Source organism: Nycticebus coucang, chromosome 12, assembly GCF_027406575.1.
Source record: "Nycticebus coucang isolate mNycCou1 chromosome 12, mNycCou1.pri, whole genome shotgun sequence".
In the NCBI taxonomy this organism is placed as follows: Eukaryota; Metazoa; Chordata; class Mammalia; order Primates; family Lorisidae; genus Nycticebus; species Nycticebus coucang.
The window spans coordinates 96,798,944-96,814,391 of record NC_069791.1 but is presented as its reverse complement, the minus strand read 5'-3'; the positions used below and the strand labels follow the sequence as shown (position 1 = coordinate 96,814,391).

At 48.9% G+C, this 15,448-nt stretch overlaps 1 protein-coding gene across 5 annotated transcripts in view; it reads left to right on the top strand.

Moving 5' to 3' along the window:
• AXIN1 (axin 1) overlaps positions 1-15,448 on the top strand; it is an 87,505-nt gene that overhangs the window by 56,206 nt on the left and 15,851 nt on the right. For all 5 annotated transcript variants that reach the window (XM_053554923.1, XM_053554921.1, XM_053554920.1 and 2 more), the window contains 3 exons: positions 4,572-4,712; positions 7,812-7,908; positions 13,066-13,203. In XM_053554923.1, the coding sequence (XP_053410898.1) occupies positions 4,572-4,712; positions 7,812-7,908; positions 13,066-13,203 (376 nt within the window). The remainder of the gene's footprint in view (positions 1-4,571; positions 4,713-7,811; positions 7,909-13,065; positions 13,204-15,448) is intronic.

Sequence of the window (15,448 nt, the reverse complement as noted above, 5' to 3'; positions counted from 1 at the left end):
GTGACAGGCACACCACACCCTGTGTCTGAATAGGAAGGGAGGTAGATAGGACATGTTGGCGAAAGCAGTGTGGCAGTGCAGACACTATCCACAAGGAAGACAGTGTGTGTAGAGCATAGACCCTGCCTATTCACTGGGGTGAATCTGAAATGGTTTTGTTTGATCAGATGGGTATTTATGAAAAGTTACCAGCTTTTACTCCTTAACAGTAACAGGGAAACTTAAAAAAAATTAGCACTTAACTTGAGATCTGAATTTTACCACAGTGGTTGTTACAGTGACAATATTGGTGGCCCATAAGAAGCTATAGCTTTGGGCAGTACCCGTGGCTCAGTGTGTAGGGCACCGGCCCCATATACTGAGGGTGGCGGGTTCGAACCCTGCCCTGGCCAAACTGCAACAAAAAAAAATAGCCGGGCGTTGTGGCAGGCGCCTGTGGTCCCAGCTACTCGGGAGGCTGAGACAAGAGAATTGCCTAAGCCCAGGAGTTGGAGGTTGCTGTGAGCTGTGCTGCCACAGCACTCTACCCAGGGCGATGGAGTGGACTCTGTCTCTACAAAAAAAAAAAAGAAGCTATAGCTTTATTCTTAAGTACCAGGTGAATAACAGTGTCATTTAAAAATATTTCATTAGGGGCGGCACCTGTGGCTCAGTTGGTAAGGCGCCGGCTCCATATACCGAGGGTGGCGGGCTCAAACCCGGCCCCGGCTGAACTGAAACCAAAAAATAGCTGGGCGTTGTGGCGGGCGCCTGTAGTCCCAGCTACTCAGGAGGCTGAGGCAGGAGAATCGCTTAAACCCAGGAGTTGGAGGTTGCTGTGAGCTGTGTGATACCATGGCACTCTACCGAGGGCCATAAAGTGAGACTCTGTCTCTACAAAAAAAAAAAAAAAAATATATATATATATATATATATATATATATGTATATTTCATTAGGCTGGCTACGGTGACTCATGCCTATAATCCCAGCACTTGGGAGGCCAAGGTGGGTGGATTGCCTGAGCTCACAGGTTCCAGACCAGCCTGAGCCAGAGCAAGACCTTGTTGGGCACTGTGGGTACCTGTAGTCCCAGCTACTTGGGAGGCTGAAGCAAGAGAATCAGTTGAGCCCAAGAGTCTGAGGTTGCTGTGAGCTGTGATGCGACAGCACTCTACCGAGGGTGACAAAATGAAACTCTGCCTCAAACATAAATAAATAAATAAATAAATTAATGTAAAAATGTTTCATGGGGCCAGGTACGGTAGCTCATGCCTATAATCCTAGCACTCTGGGAGGCTGAGGCAGGTAGATAGCTTGAGCTCAATGAGTTCAATGAGCCTGAGCAAAAAAAGCGAGACCCCTTCTCTACTAAAAATAGAAAAACCTACCCCACATATACATAAATGTATTCATGATCTATGTGTATATGACTTAATAAAAAAAGAAAAAGAAAAACCTGGGCGGCACCTATAGCTCAGTGAGTAGGGCGCCAGCCCCATATACCAGGGGTGCTGGGTTCAAATCCGGCCCTGGCCAAACCGCAACAAAAAATAGCCAGATGTTGTGGTGGGCACCTGTAGTCCCAGCTACTCGGGAGGCTGAGGCAAGAGAATTGCCTAAACCCAGGAGTTGGAGGTTGCTGTGAGCTGTGTGATGCCATGGCACTCTACTGAGGGCAATAAAGTGAGACTCTGTCTCTAAAAATTAAATAAATAAATAAATAAAGATAGAAAAACCTGAGGCATGAAGATCACTTGAGCCCAAGAGTTGTAAGTTACTCTGAGCTATGATGCCACAGCACTCTACCCAGGGCAACAGCTCAAGAGTCTTGTCTCAAAAAAAAAAAAAAAATTTTTTTTTTTTTTATGGGCTGGGCACCGTGGCTCGCATGCCTGTAATCCTAGCACTCTGCGAGGCTGAGGCGGGTGGCTCATGAGTCTGAGACCAGCCTAAGCAAGAACAAGACCCTGTTGCTACTACCCTGTTTCCCTGAAAATAAGACAGTGTCTTATTTTAAGGTGTGCCACCAAAGATGCGCTAGGTCTTATTTTCAGGGGACGTCTTATCTTTCCTGTAAGTAGGTCTTATTTTCGGAGGATGTCTTATTTTTGGGGAAACAGGGTAAGAACAGAAAAAAACAACCCGGCAAGTGTCTGTAGTTCCATCTACTCAGGAGGCTGAGACAAGAGGTTAGTTTGAGCATAAAGAGTTTGAGGTTGCTGTGAGGGTAACAGAGTGAGACTCTGTCTCAAAAAAAAAAAAAAAGGGATGGGTCAGAGCACCCTGCAGAGGTATGGAAGTAGGGGGTTATATGTGACAGCCACATAAATTAGCAGAACGGTGCAGAATCCAATAATAGATGCATGTGTGAGGGAAGCTAAGATAATGTTGTAGGGAGGGATTTAAAATTATTGCGAATGAGATGATACAGTCTTCAGTGCTAACAGCTGGCTGTCCATTTTGTTACAAGGGGGAGTGTGAGATAGATTTCTACACATTTCAGGTAAAGGTGTAAATTTCAAAGAAACTATTAGGGTGGCACTCACAGCTCAGCACATAGGGCACGGGCCACATACAATGAGGCTGGCGGGTTCAAACCCTGTCCAGGCCTGTTAAAGCAATGACAACTGCAATAAAAAAAAAGTAGCCGGGCATTGTGATGGGCGCCTGAAGTCTCAGCTACTTGGGAGGCTGAGGCAAGAGAATCACTTTACGCCCAAGAGTTTGAGGTTGCTGTGAGCTGCAACCCCAGGATGACAGCTTGAGACTCTGTCTCAAAAAAAAAAAAAACAAAAAATACTGAAAAGCCAAAAAGGAAAAGATTCGTCAATCTGATTTCATATAAATGAAAAATATTTTTTTGTAGAGACAGAGTTTCACTTTATGACCCTGGGTAGAGTGCCGTGGCATCACACAGCTCACAGCAACCTCCAACTCCTGGGCTTAAGCAATTCTCTTGCCTCAGCCTCCCGAGCAGCTGGGACTACAGGCGCCCGCCACAATGCCCGGCTATTTTTTTTGTTGCACTTCGGCCGGGGCCGGGTTTGAACCGCCACCCTCGGTATATGGGGCCGGCACCTTACCGACTGAGCCACAGGTGCCGCCCAGAAATGAAAAATTTGTATATGCCCCAAATCAACATGCACAAAATTAAAAAGAAAAATGGCATTTAGGGAGAAAAATATTGATTGCATATATAACCAGATGTTAGACCCACTTGTAGAAATGTACATGACATGCTCATGGTGTGAACTGATGAAGAGGAGGAACCCATGTCTGCACCCTGACTATTATGCAGGGAAGTGTAAACTAAATGGGGGGGGCCCCTCTCTGGCTGATCATGGCAGCAGGTGGAGGTGAGCCCCACCAGGGTAGGCGTGGGCAAGACTATTGAGGGAATTCACCCATCAACCCCATGTCATCCTGTGGCCCTTCTCAGACTTGTGCACTGGTTGTTAGAGGGGAAAGGGTGGGGCTAGAGCCCAAAGGCCCCAGCTGGAGTTCTGGGGAAGCACCCTGGGACTGGAGGCCAGGCTCACTTTGTAGCCAGTAACAGAAATAACAGACCGTGTATAGCCTTGCTCTTTAGAAGAAAAAGCATAACATCCATGTCCTGTTTCTAGTTATATGTACAAAGGCAAATCAGAAACCTGATGATAGGCGGTGGCGCCTGTGGCTCAGTGAGTAGGGCGCCGGCCCCGTATGCCGAGGGTGGCGGGTTCAAACCCAGCCCCAGCCAAACTGCAACAAAAAAAAAAAAAAGAAAGAAAAGAAACCTGATGATAATCTGTGCGTGTGCACTAAATGTCTTCCTGAAAGCAGAGGGAAAATGTGGACAGATGCCCAGTGTTTTCACCTACCGCCCTGGGAAGAGCAGTAGGAAAGGCGGTAGAGATGCTGACCCTCCCTGTTTTAATATTTATTTTATTTATTTTTTTATTTTTTTGAGATAGCATCTCAAGTTATCACCCTTGGTAGAGTGCCCATGATGTCATAGCTCACAGCAACCTCAAACTCTTGGGCTTAAGCGATTCTCTTACCTCAGCCTCCCAAGTAGCTGGGACTACAGGCACCTGCCACAACGCCCAGCTATTTTTTTTGTTGTAGTTGTCATTGTTGTTTTAGCAGGCCCAGGCCAGGTTCAAACCCGCCAGCCTCAGTGTATGTGGCCAGCGCCCTTACCCACTGAGCTAGGGGCACCGCCCCTCGCTGTGTTTTAAATTCATGCATTAGGATGTTGAGATAATTCTGAAAATGTGGATTAAAACAAGAAGCTATTGGGTGGCGCCTGTGGCTCAGTGAGTGGGGCGCCGGCCCCATATACCGAGGGTAGTGGGTTCAAACCCAGCCCTGGCTGAACTGCAACCAAAAAATAGCCGGGCGTTGTGGCGGGCGTCTGTAGTCCCAGCTGCTCGGGAGGCTGAGGCAGGAGAATCGCAGAAGCCCAAGAGCTAGAGGTTGCTATGAGTCCCGTGACATCATGGCACTCGACCGAAGGCGGTAAAGTGAGACTCTGTCTCTGCAAAAAAAAAAAAAAAACCAAACAAGAGGCTATTGACAGGCTACCACTAACGTGCTGCTTGTTTGTAGGTATGGATCCTGGAGGGAGCCAGTCAACTCCTGCTACGTCAATGCCGGCTATGCCCTGGCCCCAGCCACCAGCGCCAATGACAGTGAGCAGCAGAGCCTGTCCAGTGACGCGGACACCCTGTCCCTCACAGACAGCAGTGTGTAAGTCCTGCCCTTGCCAGGAGTATGGGCCTTCATGCCAATCCCAGCACTGCTGGGCTTTGTCTTCATAGAAAAAGTTTCTGGTCCACCCTCCTAGAGCTAGTGCATCTGAAACACAGGCAAGGTGGGGGACAGTGGGTCACGTCTGTAATCCTAGCACTGTGGGAGGCCAAGGCAGGAGGATCCCTTGAGCTCAAGAGTTTGAGAGCAGCCTAGGCAACATAGTGAGACTCTATCTCCACACAAAATAGAAAAATTAACTGGACGTGGTAGAGGGCATCTATAGTCCCAGCCACTTGGGAGGCTGAGGCAGGAGGATCACTTGAGCCCAGGAGTTTGAGGCTGTGAGCTAGGCTGATGCTGCAAGATGATCTGAAAAATAAAAATAAAACACAGACAAGCTGGTTTAGGAAGCCCAAGCTAGAACCCATCTCACATTAGCTGCTTCTCCCTGTGGCCCAGACTGCTAGAGCCCTGAAAGGAGAGTCAGGGTACAGTTGAGAGATGTTCCAGGTTGCCTGAGCTAGAGTGTTAGGCCATTTCCTCTTGGTTTTCATAGTCCAGGGTTCAGCTTAAAGGTAGGCACAGGCCAGCTGCCTCGCTGGTGGCTGTGACAACAGACATGGTCCCTGAAAGGCAGCTACAGGCACACTTCCTGTCAGCACTGTCGTGGTGCACAGCCCTGTCCTATCAGTTGAGCTTTCTGTCATCTGCTTGGTGTGGGCCCCAGGAGAGAGGGAGCCCATGTGGCTGTTCTATGCTGAGCCTCTGTGTCTCACAATGTCCTAGTCCCCTGCATTGTGGTGATAGCTGGGAGCTTATTCTTCCATTGTCATGTTGTCAGGGAAAGCCTCTTTGTGGAAATATGCTTGTTACACAATCTCTTCTCCTATGCTTTAGCAGGTGGCTGTTGGGGACCTAAGTGCACAGTAGGAATTTGTCAATATAAATGCACTTTTGATACATTAGAAAATTGACTCATGCCTGTAATCCTTGCATTTGGGAAGCTGAGGCAGGTAGATTGCCTGACCAGCCTGAGCAAGAGTGAGACCTGTCTCTAAAAATAGCCAGCCACTGTGGTGGGTGCCTGTAGTCCCAGCTACTTGGGAGGCTGAGGCAAGAGAATCGCTTAAGGCCAAGAGTTTGAGGTTGCTGTCAGCTGTGATGTTACAGCACTCTACTGAAGGCACAAAGTGAGACTCTGTCTCCAAAAAAGAAAAAAAAGAAAGAAAATTGACTGTCCAGCCTTGGGTATGTTTCACTCAGTCTTTCATGAATCTTGGACCTGTCCAGTTCTTGGTCTATCTTTGTGCCACTTGCCACCTGACCACCAGCAATGGCCAAGGCTGCAGGCTGAGCCTGCACACCCCAGGGTCTCACTCCAGCAGTGTTGGGACATTGGAGGAAGTCTGAGGCCATAGTATGCAAGGAGCTGCAGCCACTTACTAAGAGATGTGCCCCTACCCCTCTCCTATTCAGCCCTATCAGTGGGTGCTGGGATTCTTCCCTGCTCCAGCTTCTCTGTTCATGTGAAAAGTTCGGAGCATCAGGAAGGTTAAAATAAGAAGGAAAAGAAGGACTTCTAACCCAGAGGCAGGTCCTGTTTATATGTTTGTGATTGTTTTTAGCTTTAGTTTTTATGGTTTGTTCTTTTCATTTGTCTTTAAATCAGCTACCAACACCTGAATTTTGTTTTTTGTTTTGTTTTGTTTTATTTTTATTTTTTGGAGACAAAGTGTCGTTATGTTGCCTTCAGTAGAGTGCTGTGGTGTCACAGCTCACAGCAACCTCTAACTCTTGGGCTTAAGCAATTCTCTTGCCTCAGCTTCCCAAGTAGCTGGGACTATAGGCGCCTGCCACAATGCCCAGCTATTTTTTTTGTTGCTATTGTTTGGCAGGCTTGGGCTGGGTTTGAACCTGTTAGCTCTGGTGTATATGGCTAGCCCTCTAGCCTCTGAGCTACAGACGCCGAGCTGATGTGATGTGATGACAAAGTCTCACTCTGTTGCCCTGGATAGAGTGCCGTAATGTCATAGTTCACAACAGCCTCAAACTCCTGGGCTCAGGCAAGCCTCCTGCCCTATCCTCCTGTGTAGCTGGGACTATCGGCCCGCTACCACACCTGGCTAGTTTTTCTGTTTTTAGAGATGGAGTCTCACTCTTGACCAGGCTGGTCTTGAACTCCTGTACTCAAGGAACCCACCTGCCTCAGGTTCTCAGGATTACAGATGTGAGCCACTGTGCCTGGCCAAACACCCGAATTTTAAATAGAACCAGGTTATCACCTGCTGTTTCTGAATCAAATCTAGCCAGTTGTGTATTGTCACACCTCTTGGTCTCTTTGGTTTTTCCACTCTGATGCTTGTATGGCAGTGACACTGGGATGGATCTCAGTCTCTCTGTTGATGTTCTTCGTGTGGTATTTCTTACTGTTTATTTCATTCTTTAATTTTGAATCTTTAAGATAAAATGTTGACATGTTGAGTGGAGTTCAGGTGGCACCTAGTGTGAATATAAAGTATTGCGTGAGTTGGTGGGGCAGCTGCAGCCCCACCAGGCATCTAGAGCAGATTGTGCATTTATAGCATCTGGTTTTCTTCTTTCCTGAAAATGTTACTACAATAAAAATTAATCTGCCAATGCAGTTTTCTCAAAAATCTCTTACTCTCTCCAAGAAAAGAACATATGTTTCCTGAAGAGAAGACCTAAAATAAATACATGTATCAGTTTTCCCTTGATATTCTATTCATCTTGGTTTGCACTGAAGCGTTTAACAATTTGGAATATAAAATTCTACAGGTATTTGAATATATATCAGGGGCAAAAAGTGGAATGGTGCATAATTTCTGTTGGGGGCAGCTGTACTAAGCTTCTCATGCTGGGTTACTCTCACAATTGTTTAACCCCATGCTTAACCAGTTGTGAATATTGAAGATAGTGCCTGACCCACAGAGGGAAGTAGAATTTTAAAGTACCCTGTCTGGCCAGGGCAGGGGTTGTGCACTGTCACCCACTAACCAGCAGTCAGGGCTGGGACCCAGTGCCATGTGAAACCTGGTTTTCCTCTCTGAGTTAATGGCTCCTCTTTCTCCTGGACAGGGATGGGATCCCGCCATACAGGATCCGCAAGCAGCACCGCAGGGAGATGCAGGAAAGTGTGCAGGTCAACGGAAGGGTGCCTCTCCCTCATATCCCTGTAAGTACTGGCTCTACCACCTCATGCCTGTGCCCTTCTGCCCCCAAGTACCTGGCCATCCTGCCCTACGAGTTGAGCCACAGTGGCCCTAGACAATGGGAAAGCTGTGACTGGGAGTAGCTCAGAGCTTCTGTCACTGACCTGGAGCCCAGGCCCAGCCCCTGTGCATCTGCCTAACCCTATGACTGGCAAAAAGCCTGAGGGCATCTCTTTGCTCCCAGCCCATGTTACTGTAAGTGCTACTTTGGCCAAGATGAAGTTGAGGCCAGGTACCGTGGCCTATGCCTGAAATCCTAGTATTCTGGGAGACTGAAGCAGGTGGATTGCTTGAGCTCAAGAGTTTGAGACCAGCCTAAACAAGGGTGAGACCCGTCTCTACTAAAATAGAAAACAAAAACAAAAAACTAGCGAGGCGTTGTGGTGGGTACCTGTAGTCCAGTTACTTGAAAGGCTGAGGCAATCAATGAATCCCCAACAATAAAAAAAAAAAAAAAGGGTGGCGTCTGTGGCTCAGTCGGTAAGGTGCCAGCCCCATATACCGAGGGTGGCAGGTTCAGGCCCGGCCCCGGCTGAACTGCAAACCAAAAAAAATAGCTGGGCGTTGTGGCGGGCGCCTGTAGTCCCAGCTACTTGGGAGGCTGAGTCAAGAGAATCGCTTAAGCCCAGGAGTTGGAGGTTGCTGTGAGCTGTGTGAGGCCACGGCACTCTACCGAGGGCCATAAAGTGAGACTCTGTCTCTACAAAAAAAAAAAAAAGGGTGACGCAAGAGGATTGCTCAAGTAAAATATTTGAGGTTGATGTGCACTATGATGATTTGGTGGCACTCTAGGTTGGGTGACGGAAACTCTTTCAAAAAAATGGAAAAAAGGTCGGCGCAGTAACTCACGCCTATAATTCTAGCACTCTGGGAGGCTGAGGTGGGTGGATTGCCTGAGCTCACGGGTTCAAGACCAGCCTGAGCCAGAGTGAGACTTGTCTCTAAAAAAAAATAAGCTGGGCATTTTGGTGGGCACCTGTACTTCCACCTACTCGGGAGGGTAAGGCAAGAGAATCATTTAAGCCCAAGAATTTGAGGTTGCTGTGAGCTATGACACCCCGGCACTCCACTGAGGGCAACAAAGTGAGACTGTATCTCAAACAAAAATAGCTAGGTGTTATGGCGGGTACCTGTAGTCATAAGCTACTTGAGAGGTTGAAGCAAGAAAATCACTTGAGCCCAAGAGTTTGAGGTTGCTATAAGCTATGATGCCATGGCACTCTACCAAGGGCTGCAAAGTGAGACTCTGTCTTAAAACAAAACAAACAAACAAACAAAAAACCCAGGATGAACAAATGAATTTAAGGTATTGGCCTTTTTGTGGCTGAGCAATGGCAGGCCCCACAGAACATCTTCACTTAAAGCTACCTCAGTTTCGTCTTGTAGATCAAATTGTTGTTTCCCTACTTACAACAAGGGCTTTGCTGAGGGGCTTTGCTGGGCTGTAGGTCATAGAGTCAGCTTGGGGCAGAGCCAGGCACACAGCCTGTCCCTTGTTGACCAATGAATGGAGCTATTAGCTTCTCTTATGTATGTATGTATGTATGTATGTATTTATTTATTTTTGAGACAGAGTCTCACTGTGTTGCTCTTGGTAGAGTGCCGTAGCATCATAGCTCACAGCAACCTCCAACTCTTGGGCTTAAGTGATTGTCTTGCCTCAGCCTCCCAAATAGCTTGGGACTACAGGCACCCACCACTACATCCAGCTATTTTTTTGTCGCAGTTATCATTGTTGCTGAGCATACCCAGGCTGGGTTCAAACCTGCCACCCTACGTGTATGTGGCCAGCACCCTTGCCAACTGAGCTACAGGTGCCGCCAGCAACTTTTTTTTTTTTTTTGGAGATAGAATTCAAGGTGTTGCCCTAGGTAGAGTGCCATGGTGTCATCATAGCTCACAGCAACCTCCAACTTCTGGGCTCAAGTGATCCTCTTGCCTCAGTTTTTTTTATTTTTACTAGAGACAGGGCTCTCACTCTTGCTCAAGCTGGTCTCAAACTTGTGAGCTCAAGCAGTCCACCCACCTCCGCTTCCCAGAGTGCTAGGATTATGGGTGTGAGCCACTGTGCTCCAGTCTCTGCAGACTTTTATTTCCAAATTAGAGAGTGATGGTTTATAGTTGAGAAGAAAGGTTGTTGGTTCTTACTTCTGAGGAGAAGATATTCTAGTATTTTGTCACCTCCCAGCCAACCCTTGGGACAGACTTGAACTAAACTAGGCACTGATGGCGTCTGCTTGTCAGAAAGGGATCAATCTTGTAGGCACCTGTGCAGCCACATGATGTGCACCAGTGTGGTGTGGCTGTGTGTGTGTGAGCCTGTGTGTGGTGTGTGTGCACAAGTGCCATGGTTGGGCTGGGGCCCTTCCTGTCAGCTGTGTGCCTCTTGCCTGGTACTGCCTGATGCCATTTGGGGGAACTTGAACATGAAGGAGAGGCTGAGGAGCTGATCCAGACCAAGAGCTGAGAGCCAGGGCTGGCAGAGTTGAGAGGCCTGCATCAGAGAAGGCTTGCATAGTTTCATGCACAGGAAACACCAGCAGGCGAGGGTGGTTGAATGTCAGTGGGCAGCCCACTAGCAGGTGATGGGGAAGACTTTCTTTGTGGTGTACCTGCAAATTTCTGTAAGTTTGGGGCTGAAAATAAAAGCGTTTCAACTCAATAGATAAGTTGGACAGACTAGTACAGAGACCCTAAAGGCAGGTCAGTGAGCCTGAGTATAGACTAGGGCAACTTCTCAGGGTGCAGCATAGAGAGAAGAGCAGGGTGGTGAGCAGAGTCCAAGGGCACATCTTGAGAACGTTCTGGAAGGTCACACAACTAATTCAGTGTGAAGACAAAGCCATGGGAGGCAGTGGGCACATCACATGTGCAGCCCCTCCTTGAGGCTCTGGGCTGTGGGGTGTAGATGGCATGTGAGGCTCAGCTGGGGGCGTTATGTCTCTTTAGTCTCATCTCTTCATGTGAACCCCTCATCTGAGACGTGAGGAAGCTGTCCAGATGAGGTGACCGGCTGTTGGGGGTGTGGCTGGCTACATACCGGGTTGGGTCCCCAAGGCAGTGCTCGGTAAGCTGCACACGAGCACTATGGTTGTGGGCACCCTGAAGCAGAGGTGGGTGAGCCCAGGAGCTGCCTGTACCAGCCACAGCTCTGCGCCTTTGCTCCCTCTGCTCTGTGTTTGCTTTCAGAGCTGTATCTGGGACAGTCCAGAATTCCCATGTGGCATGTGGGGCGTAGGCAAGGCTGAGGGGCAGGTATCTGGGATTGTGGCCATGACTCAGCTTGTGCAGGCATTGGACACAGCCCCTCACACTGTAATATCTGGTCCCAAGACCCCTGCAGTCAGGGTGGAGCCTCTTCTCTCCTCGAATTTTTTGTTAAGATAGAGTCTCACCCAGGCTGGAGTGCAGTGGCCTCTTCGAAGCTCACAACGACTCAAACTCCTGGGCTCCTCCAATCCTCCTGCCTCAGCCTCTTAAGTAACTGGGACTACAGGCACCATCCACAACTCCCAGCTAGTTTTTCTATTTTTAGTAGAGACAGGGTCTTGCTCTTGCTCAGGCTGCTCTTGAACTACTGAGCTCAAGTGGTCCTGCCACCTCGGCCTCCCAGAGTGCTGGATTATAGGTGGGAGTCACCATGCCTATTCTTTTTTTTTTTAGACACAGTCTCACTATGTTGCCCTCGGTAGAGTGCCGTGGCATCACAGCTCACAGCAACCTCCAACTCTTGGGCTTAAGCGATTCTCTTGCTTCTCAGCCTCCCAAGTAGCTTGGGACTTCAGGTGCCTGCCACAACGCCCGGCTATTTTTTGGTTGTAGTTGTCATTGCTGTTTTTAGCAGGCCTGGGCCAACTTCAAACCTGCCAGCCCTGGTATATGTGGCCGGTGCTCTAGCCACTGAGCTACGGGCACCAAGCCACTTTGGCCTTTTTTGTGAGACTCTGGGGTGCTGTGGAATGTGCTTGCTGGAAGCCTCACCATGGGCTCCTTGTAGTCTTTTGCACATTGAGCCTGGCCACAGCCCACCTGAGGACAGCGTAGAAGCACTGTGGAGGGCCAGCAGCCCCTCTGGCCAGTGTGGAATGAAGTTGACTTGGCTGATGAGAAAGAGGGAAAGTAAACACTGACTTTAAAGTAAACCGTGGGCTGGGCATGGTGCCTCACACCTGTAATCCTAACACTCTGGGAGGGCAAGGTGGGTAGATCACCTGAGCTCAGGAGTTTAAGACCAGCCTGAGCAAGACCAAGACCCTGTCTCTAAAAAAAAAAAAAACTAGCCAGAGGTTGTGTCTGTAGTCCTAGCTACCTGGGAGGCTGAGGCAAGAGGATCGCTTGAGCCCAAGAGTTGGAGGTCGCTGTGATCTATGACACCACGGCACTCTATCGAGGGCAACAAATGAGACTATGTCTCAAAAAAATTTAAAAAAATAAATAAATAGGGCGGCGCCTGTGGCTCAGTGAGTAGGGCGCCGGCCCCATATGCCGAGAGTGGCGAGTTCGGACCCAGCCCCGGCCAAACTGCAACAGAAAAATAGCCGGGCGTTGTGGCGGGCGCCTGTAGTCCCAGCTACTCGGGAGGCCGAGGCAAGAGAATCGTGTAAGCCCAAGAGTTGGAGGTTGCTGTGAGCCGTGTGACGCCACGGCACTCTACCCGAGGGCGGTACAGTGAGACTCTGTCTCTACCAAAAAAAAAAAATAAATAAATAAAATAAACTGTGGATTTTATATCTGTTTCCTCACATAAGAAGCGTTTGCATGGCTCGGCGCCTATAGCTCAGTGGCTAGGGCACCAGCCACATACACCAGAGCTGGCGGGTTCAAACCCAGCTCAGGCCTGCCAAACAACGACAATTACAACAGAAAAATAGCTGGGCATTGTCATAGGCACCTGTAGTCCCAGCTAATTGGGAAGCTGAGGCAAGAGAATCCCTTAAGCCCAAGAATTTGAGGTGGCTGTGAACTGTGATGTCATGCACTCTACCAAAGGCAACATACTGAGACTCTATCTCAAAGAAAAAAAACAGTGTTTGCAAATAACCTCGAACCAGACGTGTCCCCGGCTAGGGCGGAGACTGGGATGTGAGGTGGTACCTGCCTCATAGCTGTATCCCCTGCAGCGTACCTACCGAGTGCCAAAGGAGATCCGTGTGGAGCCGCAAAAGTTTGCTGAGGAGCTCATCCACCGTTTGGAGGCTGTCCAGCGCACTCGGGAAGCTGAGGAGAAACTGGAGGAGCGGTTGAAGCGCGTGCGAATGGTGAGTGGCCGTATTGGGCCATGTCCCCTCCCAGAGTTTTCTTAGAGATCAGAAGTTCTGGCAAGCTCCATGCAACATTAGGGCCTTCCTTGGCCAGGCCAGAGCCTACCTGCTACCTTGCAAGGCCTCCAATGTCTGCCTCTGTCCAGGTCCCTCTCCACCCGTGGGCTCCCACCAGGCCCTGCAATAGAAGGGTGGGTATGGACGCCTTTGCCTATGGGCACTTCTGCAGCCACAGCAGGTGGTCAGCCCGGCTCCTTTGGCCATGTGCAGCCAGCAGGAGCTTGGTGAGCCTGTGTGGAGCAGGAAGGGCCTATGACGTACAAGAGTTCTTTTCACATTTCTTCAGGGGCCACAGTGCCTGAGACGTTGATCATTTGACTCTGTTGGCTCAGTGCTGTGACGTTGCCCCCCCCCTCCCTTTTCATGGAGCACTTGTCTAGTGAGGCCACTCTGCACAGCCTTCCAGACACTGTGTGCTTTCCTGTGCTGATCACAGAAAGGCCTTGACTTTTTTCTGTTGGTGGTAAATGGTCACCACGGAGTGGCAGTCCTCTGGTCTCTTTTCAGTATTTTCTGAATATGAATACTTAACATACTGTCAACATTTTGTTTATATGAATTTCCATACCTTACGTTGAAAATGTAGTATCTTTCTAAGGAATTATTTCTTCATCTGATCTCTTATTTAAAATGCAGAGCCAGGGGGCGGCGCCTGTGGCTTAAAGGAGTAGGGTGCTGGCCCCATATGCCAGAGGTGGTGGGTTCAAACCCAGCCCCGGCCAAAAACTGCAAAAATAAATAAATAAATAAATAAATAAAAATAAAATGCAGAGCCATGGCTCAGCGCCTGTAGCACAGTGGTTACAGCACCAGCCGCATACACAAAGGGTGGTGGGTTCAAACCTGTTCCGGGCCAGCTAAACAACAATGACAACTACAACAAAAAATAGCAAATAGCTGGGTGTTGTGGTAGGCACGTGTAGTCCCAGCTACTTGGGAGGCTGAGGCAAGAGAATTGCTTAAGCCCAAGAGTTTGAGGTTGCTGTGAGCTGTAACGCCACAGTACTCTACTGAAGGCAACATAGTAAAACTCTATCTCAAAAAAAAAAAAAAGAAAAGAAAATGCAGAGCCACAGCCTTCCCGAGACACCCTCAGACAGGGCCCACTCATGCACTTTCCTGTGCTGCCCAGGTGAGCTATGCACACCTTATGTCTGGAGACATGGGTGGTCGTGGGGTACTCCTATCTGTCAGCTATGGCCGTCCTGGTCTCCAGCGCCTTAGGTGATGTCAAGCTCGGAGGCCATCGGCCTGGCCCCTCAGTGGGATAGCCAGTGGGTCCCATGTAACCTGCTAGAATCTTTATGACAGGAAAATTTATGACAGGGATTAGGCTTGATCACTACGGACTTGACAATGACATAAAATTAGACAGACTCTCTAAAAAGAGGTTTGTGTGAAAATAGTGTAAGCACACACACACACACACACACACACACATAAGTTTTCCACTCTTTTTTTTTTTTCGAGACAGTCTCACTATGTCACCCTCAGTAGAGTGCTATGGGATCATAGCTCACAGCAACCTCTAATTCTTGGGCTTAAGCAATTCTCTTGCCTCAGCCTCCTGAGTAGCTGGGACTACAGGTGCCCACCACAACACCTGGCTATTTTTTTGTTGTAGTTGTTGTTTGCCTGGGTTGGGTTCGAACCCACTACCCTTGGTGCATGTGGCTGGTACTGTAACCACTGTGCTACAAAGCGCTAAGCAAAATTTTCCACTCTTGATAAACCTTTTGCCACTATAACCAGCAGCATCTTCACTTCTCCATCTTGGCACTGGGCCTGACACAGTCCTCTCCAGCCCAGGGCATAGATATTGGCAGGTGCTGCCTGTGCCACCTCATTCATCGTGTCCACAGTCACCCGAGGAGTGGACTCAATTAGTCCTTGTGGCTCCGGAACCTGGCCAAGGCCACTTGCTAGGGCCACTGTCCTGCTTCATAAAAGCAGCATCACTGCCATATATTTTTGCTGGTGGTGAGGATGAGACTTTATGTTAGAAGCCTGCCACTCATTGGAGTGACTCCCTGGCTGTCTGGGGCGCCGTGTTGTAGCCAGGCCATCTATGGCACCAGGATGCTGGTGTGTGGAGGCTGGTCCTTCTAGCACCTGCTAGCAGCCTCGTCCCAGTTGAGGAAAGAGTAGAAGCACAAGTTGAGCCTCTGTTAGCTTTGAAAAA